At 39.3% G+C, this 18,039-nt stretch overlaps 1 protein-coding gene across 1 annotated transcript in view; it reads right to left on the reverse strand.

Moving 5' to 3' along the window:
* Window positions 1–7,687: 7,687 nt before the first annotated feature.
* Window positions 7,688–18,039, reverse strand: part of pigk (phosphatidylinositol glycan anchor biosynthesis, class K) — a 17,258-nt gene continuing 6,906 nt past the window's right edge. Inside the window, exons 7-10 of the mRNA XM_034888679.1 lie at window positions 17,881–17,998; window positions 17,031–17,141; window positions 14,967–15,139; window positions 7,688–7,781 (exon numbers count right to left, since the gene is read on the reverse strand). Coding sequence (XP_034744570.1) covers window positions 7,688–7,781; window positions 14,967–15,139; window positions 17,031–17,141; window positions 17,881–17,998 — 496 coding nt within the window. The remainder of the gene's footprint in view (window positions 7,782–14,966; window positions 15,140–17,030; window positions 17,142–17,880; window positions 17,999–18,039) is intronic.

Below are 18,039 nucleotides of genomic sequence, written 5' to 3' on the forward strand. Positions count from 1 at the left end.
GTTGTGTGTATATTTCTCCTGTTGAGACCACCACTGATTGTTCTGTCATTCACACAGGCAGACACAGAGTCCAATATATACTTGCTAATCTCTTTACACACATTTAGTACACTATCTGCTGTCTTACACACACACACAAAAGTTCACACAAAGAGCGGGTGGTAAAGCTCGTCAATACACCTCCCCTGTCTTGTGTTTGTCCCATTCACTGCCACATCATCACTTTGTGTATGATTATACTTTTAAATCTCTCCCGTATTAACCATGCATCTCACAAAGAGCACATTTATATGCTAATGCAGTGGCAATATTCTGCAAAGAGATGAGATTTAACCTCTAAAAAAATCTTCCTAACTCCTCAGTTGGCGACAAAGCTATAGATAGGCTGCGAGGACACACTTAAGAGATTTCTGTTATCCCTCGCTATACGTGTTGCTATTATCCAGTCAAGAAATCACCAGTCAGAAAAGGCATCCTCGAAAGTCAAAACCCAGAGACTTTGCAAGTTTCTTTTGACTCTGACTGTAAACGCCACATACAGTACTAAAGCTGCTGCATAAATACTTGGCTGAGCACTACTACAGTACCTAGTGTACATTTACACCAAGTACATCTACATCTCATACACACGCACACACACACACACAACAAACAAGTTGGAGCCAGGCTGACAGCAGAGTGATGGGCCCTGGAGGATTAGACGCTGGTCCATGGTCATTATTACCCAAAAATTCAGTCTGACTATGGCTGTAAGACAAGATAGTAACAATGGGAAAAGGGACGCCCAGAGTTAATATCATGAAGAATTATCACATATCTATGCAGCTTTACAGGTTTTAAAGGTTTGTTTTTTTGGATTTACAGTACATTTAGTAAATGGTTCAGGGTCACCGCTCTCCTATAGGCAGCTGTTTCCATTAAAAAATTAAATAAAATCTGATAATTCTTCTGTACGCTACCTGCCCAGAGCCACACAAAGGCAAAATTGTCATGCAACTAAAGCTAACCCACATGCTTCAAAGGTTTGAGTGTAGCCATGGTAATCAACGTCCAATCAGTATTTGAATGCTTTGTTTGTATTTTTGTGCATACATAATTGCATATACATTACCTAAAATAAGGAAGAGTAAGCCGATATTATTCATTATGCACATCTGGTCAAATCTGTCCTCAACTCATTCTTTTATCAGACAGTATCATCATTATTTCATGTATTTTTTAAGGAAAGTTGAAAGGCAGCTACTTGTTTTTTTAGACCACCGTGTTTCCACTATAATTGTACAGGCCAACAGAGTTGAAGTGGAAGTGAAGTAGCACCTGTATAACTCAAAGGGACATTAATATTTTTCTGAATACCCCTTTTTCGAGAGGCTGAGAACGGCTGAGTTGGCTTATGGACAGTAGACAATTCTTAAATATACAAATAAGAAACCGTGTGTTAAATATGAGCAGCGTCTGAAATACCACCCACTATGTGCCAAATGCCAGTAAAATGTCACTGGCACCTGAAATCTACAAGACAGGCTGAGACTAACATTTGAACACCTCAGTAATATTCAGTTTTTCCTTTTCTTGAACTCTCCTCCTGCTGAGCATCAGCCAATCAAAGCAAAATGTCTCTGTCTCAAACAGGCTTCTAATGGTTTGACAAAGCATCATTATTTATAGCTTGTAGGGAGGTTATGATAATGAACTTGACCCACTGTATATAACATTGAGTCTTAAACTACACACTGCACCAGATTCTTTTCATGAAAAAGTGTTTACAACAGGCATGACTACATGTTTCTTTGGCTGGTGAAATTTATTGTAATTTCCTAGCTTAACAGCTCTTGGTAAATGAGGTGAAAAGTTAATTTCAAGGAACTGTGTCTGGCTGTGTACCCCAGTCCTGTCAATGCGGTCTTTTCAATACAAAATTCAGGTTTACGTAACAACACTGCCCATTTCTAATGTAGAAAGACTGAGGACAGCAGTAAAATTGGATTATGTCTGACTCCAAATTTATTTAACAGCTCAATCAAGTCAAAATCAATAGAGCTTCACTGCCATCCAGACTGCTAAAGCAGAAACAGTAAGGTGTTTGAGCCCTGAGCTCAGTGTTGGGCTGGAGGTCTAAGGCAAAGAGCTTCTGATTTAAAGCTGCATTCACAAGGCATGTGAAGACCTAACATTTTGTGCTTATATTATTTTTTTATTGGCCAGCAATGTCAATGGCAATAACCACATATGAAATGGAATCAGAGGAAAAAAAGACATCTGAAGAAGTTAAATTCAGGCTTAGAGAGGAGCTGTGACACTTCAATCATGTTGTGTTAGGAAGACCTATCCTCTATCTGGCACAGGCACATTCTGCTACATACACTACATCTACAGTAGATGGTGTACAACAGAAACCAAGTTGCAGGTGGAAGGAACTCAATGCTTCAACAGACCTTCAGTGAGCAGCACAGGCAAAGCTCCAACTATAAAGGGTTATTTTCAGCGTCTGATGCCGCTTTTGGGGGGAGAAATTATAGAAAACATCTCAGACGACAGACACATTCTGGTCTCGTCTGACATCATAATTGCTGACAAAGACAAAGAGGGTCCAAAAAAAGTCTATTTTTACAATCAACTTCTTAAAATGAATGATGGAAGCCAACATAAACACAATGCTTTCCACCAAAGCTAGAACATTTTTGGTACTATCACATGTACAATTTCAAATCTGATTAAACCACGCTTATACAGAGCCAATAAAGCAGATTAGCAGAGTTTTTGAATGTTAACTCTTAATAATAATAGATAAGTGAACACTTTAGGCTAATGCATCAACTTGGTGGGTATTATATTATGGCTTGTGGTTTCTGCTGTTTTACATCTACAGATTTATAAATACTCAACACTAACACTTTTGCCCCCAGTACACCACATCTACAATTATCAGAAATACATTATTTATTGCCTCTGCAGAGCAGCCGCGGGCACCCTACACTCAACTTCTATAACAGCCTACATTAGTCTACTTACAAGGCTTAAGCTTTAATGTCAAAAAAATAGATTTCCATATAGTAAGAGAAATAAAAAATGGTTCATGAATAAAATTCAAGCACACCACAGATCATCTCTCCTGCTGCAGACAGCCCCGTGTGCCGACATAAGTCAATTACAGATCCCGGGAGTAGAGGCGGCTTTACCAGCGTCTGGTTAAAAGTACTTCAGACGACTTTGCTATGAACAAACTAAAACAACACTGCAAACAGACTCGGTTTCAAACGCTGTTTGATTTTGACCCGTCTGTTGTAGTTTAGCTAAAACTCCCTAAAGCCCAATAAAATTTGAAGTATGCTTGAGTTGTTGCCGTCCAAGTTTTACGATCAAACGGAGACAGAGCTATAACAACAGTGATCGGTCCCACTGAGATGTTGAGATAAATACAAATCTGAAACAGGTCGGCTGTTCAATATGGAACAAATCTGGTACAAATTCTGTTTTTCAATTGGTGTCTTCCTGCTCAAAATTAGGTTGAGACACTTGTAGCTAAAGGCTTCGTGACAAAGTGGCCGGCGGGAAGACAAGAAGAGGAACTAAGGGTTCAATTTCTGGAGGACGAGGCAGAGCCCGGCAGGGGACGTTCATAAGAGATGACTGGGAGCGCATGGCCCTTGGGAGCAGTTGACCTCCGTAACAATGGTAGGCAGAGGTGTGTGTGTGTGTGTGTGTGTGTGTGTGTGTGTGTGTGTGTGTGTGTGTGTGTGTTCGGATGTATGCATGTCCGTGTACAAGCAAGCCCCTAGGGTAACGCAGAGCAAAAGGGAGATGGATTGACTGTGACAGGAAGCCAGGTCAGCACCGCTGGCAGAGAGGAGCGTACGGTATGTCAAGAGGGAAGAGAGACATTAGAACAGAAGTAAGCATCATAAAGTCAAAGAAAAGGAGGTATTTATATGATCAGAAGTAAAACCACAAGGTAGGGCACAGAGCATCTTGCAGACACTTTGGCAGAGCGAATTGCTGGTACATGCGATCAGCGCTTCCGGCTACCTCCTTTAATTGTTGCGCCTTGAAATGTCAGCAGGGTCAAGGTTGAAATTATTTGAACTTTGAGCTCAGCGGCAATTTTGAGCGAAAACATGCCAAGGGCATATGCGTAAATCCCAGGGGGGGTTGGGGGTCGGGGTCAGGACCTTGCATTAGTTGCTTTCTCTTGGGGGAATTATTAATTGTTGGGGCTTTGTAAGTTATAGAGTGTGGTCTAGACCTAATCTATCTGTGAAGTGTCTCAAGATTTGTGTCTCACATTTGTTATGATTTGATACTATAAATAAAATTGTAATGCGGTAATTAAAGAATAGTGATCATAAAGATACAATTCCCCACCTACAGTATGTAATTCTTTGCTATTTTTGACCTGACTGTTGGCTGCCCTTTTTGTTGATCTTTGGCATTTTTGTACTGATGTTTCTTGTAAATAATCAACCTACATAAACATAGCTATATCTGTAATAAGCTAAATCAGCTGATATTTTGGCCCGGCCCATCTATTGGACTAGCTCTGGTGTCAAATGTAAAAACAATAATTCTATTTTATATAAAACAGATAAAAGCAGCTAATATTTAGAGCTTTTTGGAGATTAATGACCTCAACAAATAATCAGTTATCAAAATGGTTCACTTTCTGTTGGCCAACTAATTGCTTAAATAACTAATTCATACAGCCATAAGTTAAATAACCAATTTAATAACTACTTTGACCACCAAATTTGGATAGACTTGGATAGAAATGAAGACCACAAAAAAGGCAAACAAGTCCACTCTCTGTATGAGTTGTCCACTTTTACACGATGAAAAGAATGCAGCTTCTTAAGAAAAAGTAACATGAGGGAGAGAGAGGAAAAACATATTAGGCACAGAAATGAGAGCGAGGAGCAGAAAAAGGGGTGAGTGTTTGCTGACCTTCACTGACGGAACCATTCACATCCCACTGCCAAGGACAGGGACTTAGACTCATGCAACCTCCATTACACAGACTGTGTGTTGCGTATTCAATTCACAAGTAAAATCAATTAAGGACTACCCATATGATTGATTGGAGCCAATTAACATGGCCATGCAGGATACTAATAGTCGTTGAGGGAAGTGTGAGCGCCCTGCCAAACACTAGCACTCCAAGGTCAAAACTGCAGCATATGTATGTTGTGTGGAGCTGGATGAACAGCTATTGTGCACTGCCAGGATCACTCCACTGTACAAGAACAGTGCCTGGACCTTTAAGCCCCCATCAAGACCTGGGGCAGTCAAAGAGGTGGGTGTATTGTTATCTCATGAAGCATGTTTTGCTTTTCGAGACAATATTATTTTTAATTACTGAGCACAAGCTACATAGCAAAGCTAATTTAGAAGAAAAGCTTGTTGGAGTGGGTTTGGCCTGTGATCCACACAATCCTGACATCCATCTTTGAAAGGTGTCAGTGTTGCAGGCTCAGCAAAGGAAGAGGGATTTGGCCAGGGATGGAAAGGAGGCAAAGCATTCATTTTCAGTGTTTCCATTTTCAATTCTCTGAAGCCATATGGTGTGGCGTCAACTGGCAAAAGAACAAATAACAATTTGACGCCAGAGACCAGGACTCACAGCAGCGAGGCAGGAAAAAAAGTAGAATACACAAGAGACTGGGGAAAAAGGAGTTCCTTCTAGTTATTTTCAGAGCTGAACATATTGTGATTATGTGTTGTCTATGTGATGTGATGTGTAAGGTTGGGAAGAGAAGGTGGCAGGAAGAGGGGACTCACCCTGTCACCACCAGCGATACAAACGGTAATAGGGAATTAATCAACTCCCACAAACACACTCCCACATACACAATATGACAGGAAGTTTTTACACAGACGCCATACAACACAGGCTTATATATTCGCTGTCAGTTACTCTGATGACTTTTCTATTTACAAGCCGTCACCTAGTCTACCGGCAAATGGAGAAAAAAAAATTCTTAGAAGATAAACACAGTGAGACGATTTGTTTTTGTTGGGAGGCAAAACTGAAATCATTCAGACCACTTGGGAAATATTTTATACATCAAATCTTATGAGATTCAATCAAATCTAGTTCTTCAGATAAGTGCATTTGATCAGCCACAACAAAAGACGCTGCCACAGTGGCAGGAAAACAAAGATATCTCAGAGAGCTGTACACAATATGACAGCTAATCATAAAGAGGAGAGCTGTCAATAGGCGTTATGAACATTGGTCCTTCTGCTGCAGTGCAGATGGATTATGGTGAAGGGAGAGAGAGATAACTCAGTCTGTCAGGATCCCATCCTCAACCCAGCAGGAGTGCAAGCCAATAATCGAAATCTCTGACAGGGGTCGTTGGGTCGATGAGTGTATTTGTGCTTTGTTCGTGTGGGTGAATTTAAAAAGGGGAGGAGAAACAGGAATAGATGCATAAAGATGAAGAGACAAAAGAGAGAGCCAAGATATGAAGCCAAGTAGCAGACGGCAGAGACTTAATGGCGCTTGTTTGCGAGCGTACAAGCTTCCGATAGCGTGATCGCTTCTGTGTATTGAACATCACAGACACAGTTTATGGGGCAGTGGGCAGCAGATCTGAAACTGGCCTGATTTGCAAGGCTTCTGAGGCAGTCCTCAGCGATCAAGTGTGCCACTGGGTGTGAAGACCCCTCCTGTTTCCCATCACAATACTCAATAAGCGTCTGACAAGGCTCAGGCCTGTGGTAAGCTTCATTTCTCTGGGCCTGACTGTGACTCCTTTGTTCCCACCAAAGTCGATGTCTGCCAGTGATGTTTTTTTTATGTATTTATTTATTTTTACCACTTACTCAGTTCAGCTGGATCTGACCTCTAGTATCAACACCAATAGTTTAGTATCCGTCAAAGTGGCGCTGAATATCATTGTCAAATCAAACGTCAGCAACTCCAACTCTGCTGTAGTCACTGAAATCTAAACCAAGGGCATTTCAAAACAGATTTATCCTCAACAAATTGCTTTTTTTTTGCAATTTCATGATTTGATGCTTCTGTGTCTGCTGTGCGGAAATTACTACAGAGTTGAAATAACATTTCTCTGACACAGTCTCGCACTTTTATTGAAAGGACAATACATTGGATAATACTGTGTAGATGGTCATGTTAAGTATGGGTTTCTCAGAAGCAGCTGAACCCCAAATGTAAGCACTACTAATGTCTGCTTTTGCCTGTAGCAAAGTTAATGAGACTTTTTTTGCTTTTCTGAGGCACAAGTTGAAAGGGAAGCATAGAAATAGTAGTTTTAATAGTCCTTAATGGAAATCTTACAAGAGTGATACAGAAAGACCCATGACTGTCTATTTTGAATGCAGAGCACACCTTCTAAAAGGTGGAATGAGAAGAAATAGGTGTTCATTTGTGAAGGTCGGCCCGACTGAAAGCCGCAATTCATTTGGGAATGAGGTGAATGCACAATTCACTGCAATCCTGCCTATCCATTCTGCTGAATTTCATGGTGGCCTCTCCACACTGAGACCACAGGCACTTGTATTCCACAGTTAAAGCTGTCACCATGGAAACAACACAAAGACATGATCTGTTGGTGTTTTGTCATAACTTTGTTTTTTTTGTGTCAAAATTAAGAGTGGGCAAATTTAACGCATGGTTACGCTTAACAAAAATAAACAAAATGGATAATCATGTGATTTTGAAATGGTGTTAGTGTGGGTCTCTTACCTGATGGATGATCTCAGACACTGGCAGCTGGTCCACATACGAGTATGTCACTTTTTGCGGCTTTTCATTCATGGGACTGAAAGTCAAAACACACACAAAGCAGCTCTCTTTTAGTATTTACCTGAAGTATGTAAAGTGCACTTTAGAAACATTACGTTTTACAGTTAGTTAGTTATAGATAGTTTAATAAAATAGGTAGACTTTATTATATTCTTTTTTATTCTTAATTCCTTGTCAAAACCCTAAATTACCCAAAATGGAACTTGACCACCACCGTTTGGTCAGAGATTCAATTGATTTATGCTAATGTAGCTTCAAGCAGGTATGGTAAGATCATGTCTCTCTTACTCTACACCCCATAGACGGCTAAAACTTGTAGTCTTCAGCCCCAACTGACACTGGCTTAAGTAACATCAATTAAAGAAAACTGGATCAGACTTCAAGCAGCTCCCTCTGGAGCCACAGAACTCCAAAGTGTTTCAAATATTTAGTGGTACTCCCCAATGCCTGTAAACAAACTTTAATTGTAAATTAAGTGGAGTTTTCCTTTAAGTTCTACAGTTTATCAGTTTGGTGACAGATTTTGCTAAACACGACAAAAAATCGTTTAGATTTAAACTGAAAACTGTTTCAGACACAATTTTATGGTGAAAACATCTAATTTATTTAAAAGGAAAATACAAAATTCTGCAGGTAACAATTCAAAATTGTATATAAAATATAAAATGCAGTATTTGGATCAGATTACAATTGACCACAAAATACAGTTGCTTTGATTAGAATGAACAAGGCACAACTATATCTTTTTTTCCCAAGGAACATATTCGGCTCCTAAGTTTAAAAAAGATGCAGGAGTGACTTACATAAGCTAACTGCTATTACTGTTGTAGCTTATTTGTATAATGATACAATAGTGTTATGACTACAAAATATAAAGCGTAATATTTTCTATTTTTAAATATTGATCAAAAGTGATGTTGAATAGCCTATAGGCCTACAGTAGTGTAACAGACCACCCCTATGGCATGCATGTGAACAGCGGATTAATTGCACATCTAACCACCATAGTGTGAAATACAGTTTAACTGCTGATGTTACGTAAACAAGGCTCAGCATAGAGAGGTAGCGGGAGGCGGACGTCTTGTTCAGTACAGCAGTGCTGCTAAAGAACTCAAAACTTTGGATTTCATGTGTACCAATGTACGCCCTGCATCTGAAATAAAAAAATTTAAAACTGTCCCAAACAGGGGGGAAAGTATTTTAAGCTACTAAAAGACGTTTTTAAAAGTTATAACTATCTTAAAGGTGCTCTAAGCGATGTTACACATTTTTTAGGCTACATTTTTTTCTTCAGCAGCGGTTCCTCACTGCACCACCAGTCCCCAAGATGGTCACCGGGAGAGTCCGGTACAATCTGACTGTACAAACGGAGATACTATTAGGGCTATACAGTGGAGCGTTCAGACCCAAAACTTTCTCTTTGCAGGAAAAACCCTGATGTCCTGAGCGGGCAGTCACCAGCAAAGCTCATAAGAATGAACGTTGCATCCAGGTGTTATAATACAACCACGAAGAGAAACCCAAGACTGTCCATTTTGAATGCAGAGCACATCTTCTAAAAGGTGGAAGGTTACGAAAACATGATTCTTAGATTCAGAAGATTATACACTAACGAATAAACTTATTAAATTATATTCCATTTCTGCCAATAGATCCCCCTAAATCCTACAACTAACAGACTATCAGAGTATGTGTTTTCTTAGTTGCAGCATTTCAGAAATAGCTATTAACACTCGGCTGGAAAACTTTGTGGGTGTCCATTACACAATGACGGATAACATGATGAAAGGACAAAACTCTGCTCAGTTTTCAAAATAAAAGATGAACTCTTGTGGACATTTCATATCTTTAGAAAAGCAGCTGACTCTTAAATGTCTATGAATTGTGAGTTAGGAATAAATCCATTTACATTTACATCATTGAATTAATGAGCCTAGCTTCAGCGACTTATATAAATGAATTAAGTTGAGGTTCGGTGTATTGCTCAATGGCACTGAAAAAAGCCACAACATGTCAGTTGATGATAGACATTAGTTAATGTGAGAAAGGATGCATTAACCCTGCAACCTTTAAGACACATTACTGGTTATCCAATCACAGAGCCATCCTGCTTCCATTGTTGTTCAAAAGTTAATAAAACATTAATGAGCCACACTGAGTTACATGTTCCATCATTACAGTGAACATGGGCAACGTAGTTTATTTTGGGTCAACCACACTGTGGTAGATTGCAGAGAGGTGAGGGGAGTCGTGATTGAAGGTATGCGGTATCTGGCGGCCCATTGGCTCTACCCTCGAGCTTTATATGGACTTCCTGCTCCAACAAGGATAGGCTGGTGATTAATTGAGTGATTAGAATTGGAGGATAAAAAGGGAAGCAAGCAGTTTAACGAGGAAAGAAAACTAGGAATGGAGAGAGAAAAGAAAGTGAGACAGAGGAGTGGAAAGTAGTGAGAACTGTGAACGGTGAAGTAGTGTTGAAAATCCCCCTCCTACGCTGTAAATTACCCTTAATAAACCTCCCGACTGTGTTCAACTGTACTCCTGGTGCCGGCTTTTTTTACTGAACAGGTGACGTGGTAACCCCACACCCCTGGGCACACATACATCTGACCATCCTGCTGCTGCTGTTTACTTGACCACCAAATAAGCATCTGAAAATAGTATCCCGAGCAAACACACAATTTACTCCTTTTTATTTTGCTAAAAACACTACCCAGTGGTCGTCTGTTTTAGGCCCAAAGCCTTTTTATATTTGTGACAGTTTTAAAGATTCAGTGAGAACAAATGGGCAACAGACAGTCTGGAAAGTCAGAAAGTGGCAGAAAAGACCACTGCTGACTCTGGTCTTTTCACGGGATTTGTTGACAGTAATAAAGATATAAAATATCAGCATTATCCTCGTAAAGCTATATTGGCAAGGTTTTTCTCATCAGAATAAATCACAAAATTGAGTCTACACATGAGCTCAATTATGAACTGATTTGTCAACTAAATCAAATCAAACTAGAAGAGGACTCTGAGAGCGCAGACCTCTGCCAAGACATGCCCTACCTCACAATGTTAATGAAAGTGAAAAATTATTTGTGTATCCTCTCTGTGATTCGGACCCACAAAATTAAGGTTTTGTGATTTGCAAAACAATAAACACAATGTATACATTAGACACAGAAGTATATCATGATCTCACTTCCTGCAATTCCAAAGCACTGACTGACAAATTACCACACCTATGAGCCAATCTGTAGAACACAGCTGTATTTTTAGATCGTATTTTTTATTTTTTTTATTTTTATTTTTACTGTAAATATAGCCAGTACTGGACACAGCATTTTATGTTTTTCTGTGGTTTGCTGAGCTAACAGTGTTATGCACACTACTGTAGTAGCATGAAAACTGGGATATGTTTTGTTGTGATTTTCCACGTTAAAATGAAATGAATTATATTTTCCTCCGTCCACAACATTGGTCTTGTGTAGAGTTTGCTGAACGTATTTTATATTTGCACTTTTTCTGTGTACTTCATTTATAGTACTCTAATCACTAAGAAGTAGAACTGCTAAAAGTGTTTTAGGTTAGCAACAGCAATGTGTAACTGGTTCAAACTGAATTAAGTCATATGAAACGTGTGTGTTTCATCGGGAACAATATATGTTTTTTATAAATTAGTGTATAGTGTATTTTGAGTGTTTCATTTTGCAAACGGTCTGAGATGTCAAAATAGTGCTTAAGCAATTTAAGAAAAAATGTTATATGCCACAATTGTCACAGACAGTTTTTGTATGTTTGTATGTTTTATGTCATACATCTTTTGTGGGAGAGTTTGTTTCCAACATCACAGTCAGACATACAGGGTCAAGAAGAAGAGTCTCAGCTAAGGTCACAGTCGAGTGGAGGTTTGACTGAGTGGCTGTCTATGGCTAATCAAAGAAAGTTCAGGCAAGACAGCTGCTGACAAAGGGGGCCATATACCCCATAGAGCCACCACTTGCTGTGTGAAGCAACCTGTCCTCCTTTTTCTCTGCTTTCTTCCCTCTGAGTTACTTTTGGTTAAATTCTTTCTCGTTGGCTTCTGCTCTCTCGCCCTACCTTCTTTATTTTCCTGTCATTATCCCTTTCTTTTCAACTTCTTTCTCTGCATTTCTCTCTTCTCACCATGTCTGTGCGGTAGGGCAGAAGTTGCTCTGACAGGCAGGAACCGAGACAGAAGAAAACTGACCGGGCTCACAGGCAGCGAGACAATCTCCTGCTGAGCCCTCTGTGTGCTCTGAGCTCTTTCAGCCACTTGAAATATGTCACTAAGAGCACCAACGTCTCACTGCTATTTCCCCCCTTTTCACTTAGCACAACAGATGATCTTAAATTCAATTCAAACCACTTTCCACTTTATTTTCCATAAAAATAGATATTTTTGGAAAGGATTTTTCAATCCACTTAGCGGATTCTAATGGATGTGACTGACCCTCCCCACCTCCAACTACCGCATTACTGCTGTCTCCAGCTGCCATCTTTAGGTCAAACTAATTTCCTTTTAACATCTGCTCTAATAACGACCCAAGTAGTTTTTGTAAATTCTATCCAGCACGGCAGGTCACACATTATGTTAAATGTACTTTATTACTCAAAACGGGAGCTTTAATTTGATGATTGATATTAGTCTTAGCTTTGTGATATAGAGTTTTGGTCAACAAGCACCTATGGCTGGAGAGAGCAGCTACACAATGTCATTACTCTGTTAAGCCCATGTATAATGAAGAGGATTGAAGGGGTCCATTAAAACGTCCTCTCCAGCAAGAGCAATTCACTTAATGGACGAGCTTGTTCTGAGGATAAAACAGCCGTTTAGAAATGGGTGAGACAAGAAGAGAGAATAAGGCCCTGATCAGACAGAGCGTGTTTTAGCAGCCTGGGGCGGCTTTTTGCAATTATTTTCAGTGAGTCAAGCATTTTGTTCGCTGCCTTTACATTGCTGAGCACCTCTTGGGTTTTTACAAGAGTGCCTTAAATGTCTCAAATTGAAAAAAACTTCCACCGAGTGAAAAAAACAAACAAAAAACACCTGACGTCTTTTAACTTTACCGCAAAATAGTGGTCAGCCGAGGACCAGTGATTCAATGGTTGTCTAGCAACACTAGAAAAAGACCCAACTGGTCAGATTGAGGCATCTTCAACAAAAAAGTGCAGTGCACCTTGTGCTTTGCAACCTGCAAACATGCTCTGTTTGATCGCGGCCTTGGAGAAGTATGAGAGTGAGCAAGAGAATGAAAAAGAGCCTTACACACTTGAACACACACACACACACACACATACCCATCTTCTCTAAATATACTGCTCCACTTGTCTGAGTGGCCGGATGATCTGACAAAAGTGGATTAAAGCGGCACTATATGTAATAACAGCTCGTTTCAGAGGACATCTGTGATATTTTCTCTCTGGGAAAACCCTAAGCACACTACAACCCATTTTCAGGTCAATTTAAAAAGCTATTATTTAATTTGACCAGTGGTGACTGGACAGAGGTCTCATAACAATCCTTCTAAGTGATTGCTTTTTTTGATGATCCTGATGTGTTAACAAAGATCAGCTCTGATTTTAAAGACAAAATCCCAATTCATATGAGATTTATTTCTTGGTAGGACAAGGTGGGATCATTACAGTTAATAGGCCATTATTGATAATCCACAGATTATTTTCCCAATTAAATGGATTTTGGAAAAGATTAAGTCAAAAATGCACGTTGTAATTAGAGCCTAAAGTGGCAAATTGAAATTGCTTGTCTAAAACCCAAAGCAACTTTCAAAATAGTGTTTTCTATCATTCCTAAAACTAGAGATATGTTACTAGTGCTTTGCTGCATCAGTAATCTTGGCTCCATTAAACAGCCAATAGATCAGGGGATTGCTGGTTCTTACATCAGAATTGAAGATAGAACGTCTCTCTATGACCGAATTAGGGCAACAGTGAGCCCAATAACGCTGGTGGTGTGTTTCTGTGTTGCATGCGGGATCAGCAGACCTAATGTGTTGGCCATAATCAATAACAAAATAATAGGGGAAGTTGTGTGCAATGACTAACTAGCCTAAGGCCAGAACAGCTGATGATTAAAATTGGTTTGGCAATTGCCTGTAATTACTAATTAGCAGCCAACCACATTAGAATCTTAAACTATAACACCTTCCAGTGGTTCAATTAAATCCTATTCTAATGAAATTAATAGATGTGGGGGGAGAAGAGTAATCTGGAATAAAGTTTTAATTTCCATCACATCTGTTTGTAGAGCACCGCAATCTATTACTTACTCGCAGCGTAATGAGTCAATATATGGAGAACTGTTTACATTTTGGTTCATTAGCTGAGCGTTTCCTAAAACTCCAGGTGATTGTCCTTATTATGGGATTAGGGTGTCTGAGAACTAATATGAGAAAGCAAACAATATGTTACAGGCAGAGACGATGCTGAGCAGATAATGTTTAAGACTTTGACAGCTCTCTACAGACATCTAGTGGCCAAATGTACTGTATTTATCACAGCATGGATCAACGTGATGCAATGAGAGAATGTCCTAAATTTTATTTGGATGCATTTTGTCCAGTTCATCACAGGGTGGCGCCACAGCTAACCCATCAGAAGCACTGAATTATAGCTTGAAGCAATTCAAGGAGAATGTCTAATTATGATCTTCACTTTGCTGTGAAATATAACAGTAAGTGCTGGTACTGATTATAATAACTATCTAATCTAAATTAGCAATATTATTACCTTAAGCAATCATGTCACTGGTCAGCCTTAAAAAAAACGGTCTTAAATCACCTTCAGGGTAGTCAGCAACATCCACTGTGAGGTTAACTCCCCCAGAGACAATACACCCTACACAATATTAGTAGAGAAATCAATTTTACTAATGAGATGTTCTAAATAGAAATCAAAGTCTAGTAAATTGGGAACCAAACAAACAAATTTGACCTGCAGCCCTTCAATTAAAACAATAACAAGCTGAACTCAATTAAGGTTTGCAGTGTGCTTATGGGGGAATGTTGGGTCTCTGTAAATTATAGAGTGTGGTCTAGATCTGCCATCATCGAAAAGGTCAATCTGTCAACTTTGGCTTTTTCTGGTTATATAATGACTTCTGTCATGTAAGAAAATGATAGTTGAGTGAAAACATTAAACTAATGACAGAAAACAAATGAACTCAGCTTACGTCTGCTCAGCCTCCTTGATGGGGTCGGTCAAGTTGATGGTTTCCATGGTGATCTCGACTTTGCGCACACTACCAAAGAAATCTGTGATGAGGGCACTTCCTGGGTCCCTCAGGAAAAGGTCAGTACGGTGGCCTGGTGTGGACACACACTGACTCTTCGGACATACTTTGAACTGGAGAAGCAGACAAAACACATGCAGTGGGTTCAAAATATGTAACTTAGTGCAACAGAGAGCACACTCACAAACAAAGCTGGGTTTCATTCACATGACAGCCATCCACTCAAGAAACCTAAATAAAATGTTCAATATAATAATTACATGGTGCAAGTCACCTTTGCCAGGGCAGTGAGGATTTTAATACGCAGACAGAGTTTGTGTCTTTTACTTTTCATACCAAAGATAGGAGCAAGCTCCATTAAATGTGGCTAGAGCTGCAGCGGAGATGTTAAAATACACTAAAGTGTATGGAGAAGATTAGACCCTAGGAGCATGACATTTGTGCATGTTGTCATCAATTATAAATCTTTTAGTGCCACTGGTTGGGTTAATCCTCTTAAGTGTGTGATTCATCAGTGTGTTGTTGGACAGGGCTCTCCATTTGAAAATAAAAATCATTAAATCATTAAACCAAGGTGAATGTTATCTCTATAAGCCAAACAGGACTTGAAAAACACACAACTGGTGGGGGATTTTGTTGGGAAGGTGGAGGCAATTTCTGTTTCATTGAAGGGCAAGCCTTTGAAGAAAAAAAAACAACTTGGCAGGCTTTTCTGGGAAATCCATAGCATCGATCCTAATTCCACAAAAGCTTAAGAACAAAGAGTGCATCTCGTGAAAGAGGAAAATTGGAATGAATAATAAGAATCAGTCAGAGGACATTGATTGTGCAAGTAAGGATTTGAGGTGTTTTGATTGAGGCTGGGGGCAGGTAGTGATGGGGATGAAGAGCAGTCCCTGCGGCCTATGTATCTTTGCAGGAGTGTAAAAGATGAAAAGGGAGGTGCTGCTGAGATCGAGCCATGGCCCGGAGCAGCATGTACTCACTATCACCCCCACTATCATGTGTCAAAGGGCAACAACCTTAACACGGTATCAGCCATTCTGCTTCAAGTTCAGAGTCCTGTGTGACTTTCATCTGTCTCCTTTAAGACCAGAAATTATGTAACACCAGACAAAGAAGGAGGGCAGGACAGACTCTGTCTCACTATTGTACAAAACCCCAAATGCTTTCAGCCTGCCATAGACAGCGACAAAAAATGGATCCTGCATTAATTATTGAATCAACTAACGATCATTGTATAATGATAAATCTAACAATTACTTTTTTGGGCTAACAATTAATGTATTTAATGTATTCAATTAAGGTATTTAAATTACTTGTGTAGTCTGACCAAAATCCAATTATTTTTTAAGTAAGAGCCAAGTAAGTACTTGCTGTGGTATAAAAACAAAAAAAGAATCAAATCCTCACAAAGAAGAAGCTGAATCCAAAGAATTTCAGGCACTTCTGGTTAAATAACTAATTGTTAATTGTTGTCTATAAAGTTGTTTAAGCACCTTTGTATTGTCAATCTCAAAAACTTTAAGTAAATACTAAGTTACTTAAAGAAAATACATACAAATGTATACAAAACTATGTGTTTATGTAGAACAGACATCTCCTGCTAAAGTGTGTATATTTGCACACTCACGTGACATAAAGTAGTGCACAAACACTTTATTTACATCCTATTGGTGTATATGCGGAGCTGACATCTATAAAAGTGAGAATGGTTCACTAGTGCCTAATCTATCAATCAATCCAATAATCACACATTATGTATTAAGCAAAAACTTAAAAATGTTTATCACTGATAGAACTTAAACACTTTTGGCTTTAGATGCAAAAGATTTGAATGTCACCATCAACTCTGGGAACTGTTGTGGCCATTTTTCTCTATTTTCTAACATTTTAGAGACTTAAATGATTAATCTGTTAATACAAAAACAAAACTGACAATGAAGGAAAGCATTAGTGGCTTCTCATGTTCTCTTATTGGTTAAAAGGCATGCACATCCTCACCAGGTCATTCATGTTGGCTTTGCTTGCAGGGTGGATGTCCTCCAGGAACTCCAGCAGGTAGAAGGTGTAGCGGTCCATCAAATGGACTCCTATAGCCAAATCTGGCTGATGCTGGAAATATAACAATGACAATATTCAATATCCAACAGCAGCTTATCAGCATAGGTGCTTTGAAAAGTCAAAACTGAGAATCAAAACTTACCATCTGAAGCTAGCTAATGCTAGTTTTATTAGTTGCTTGAAAACACTTACTGAAGTGACTTTTTAATCTTTTTTGGGGTCGGTAGTTTTTGAAACAAGAACCCTGTATGTGAACTTGATAGCTACAGACATACATGGTGTTGTGCCAAAAGACTGATGCTAAGAAATGATCCATGTAGAAGATATGGAAATAGAAGAGCAGCATTGTCTCATATTGCAGACAGTGTAGAGCTGGTTAATAAGTTTTTAGTATGATATGGAAAAATAATTCAAGATCACGATTGTTATTTGGTTCTAAAACATTGTACTGCTGTTAGGCTGCTCAGCTTACATACTTGAGTATGTTTTCAGTTTTAACTTTTCAAGAGTAAATGACTTTAGGATGGAGATTAATAAATGTAACACTCTAAAGTAACGTTGACTAGGGCAGCTTAAATGTAAACTCCCCAAAATCCTACGTACACTTACATCAAAATTTTACACTTTAGGCTTAAATTGTGGGGTGAGAATGCATGAACATAGTTCTCAAGCCTGGTTTTCAGTTGCAATGTGCTATCAAGCCACACTGATTATTAGAAAACCTGACCAATTGATTGATGAACAAACTTATTTTAATCTAATCTCCTCCATATTAGGGTGGGTAACTCACCGACAGGGAGTCCTCTCCAACTTGACTGCTGGCCAACGCCATTAGGTTTGGAGAGTAGAACCTCTCATACATGGAAGCGCCCTGACAGGTGTCAATGATGAAGAGCAGCTCATTGTACCTGGAAAACAGCGCGCGCGCGGGCGCGCGCGCGCGGGCGCG

Source organism: Etheostoma cragini, chromosome 12 (genome assembly GCF_013103735.1).
Source record: "Etheostoma cragini isolate CJK2018 chromosome 12, CSU_Ecrag_1.0, whole genome shotgun sequence".
NCBI classification, from domain to species: domain Eukaryota; kingdom Metazoa; phylum Chordata; class Actinopteri; order Perciformes; family Percidae; genus Etheostoma; species Etheostoma cragini.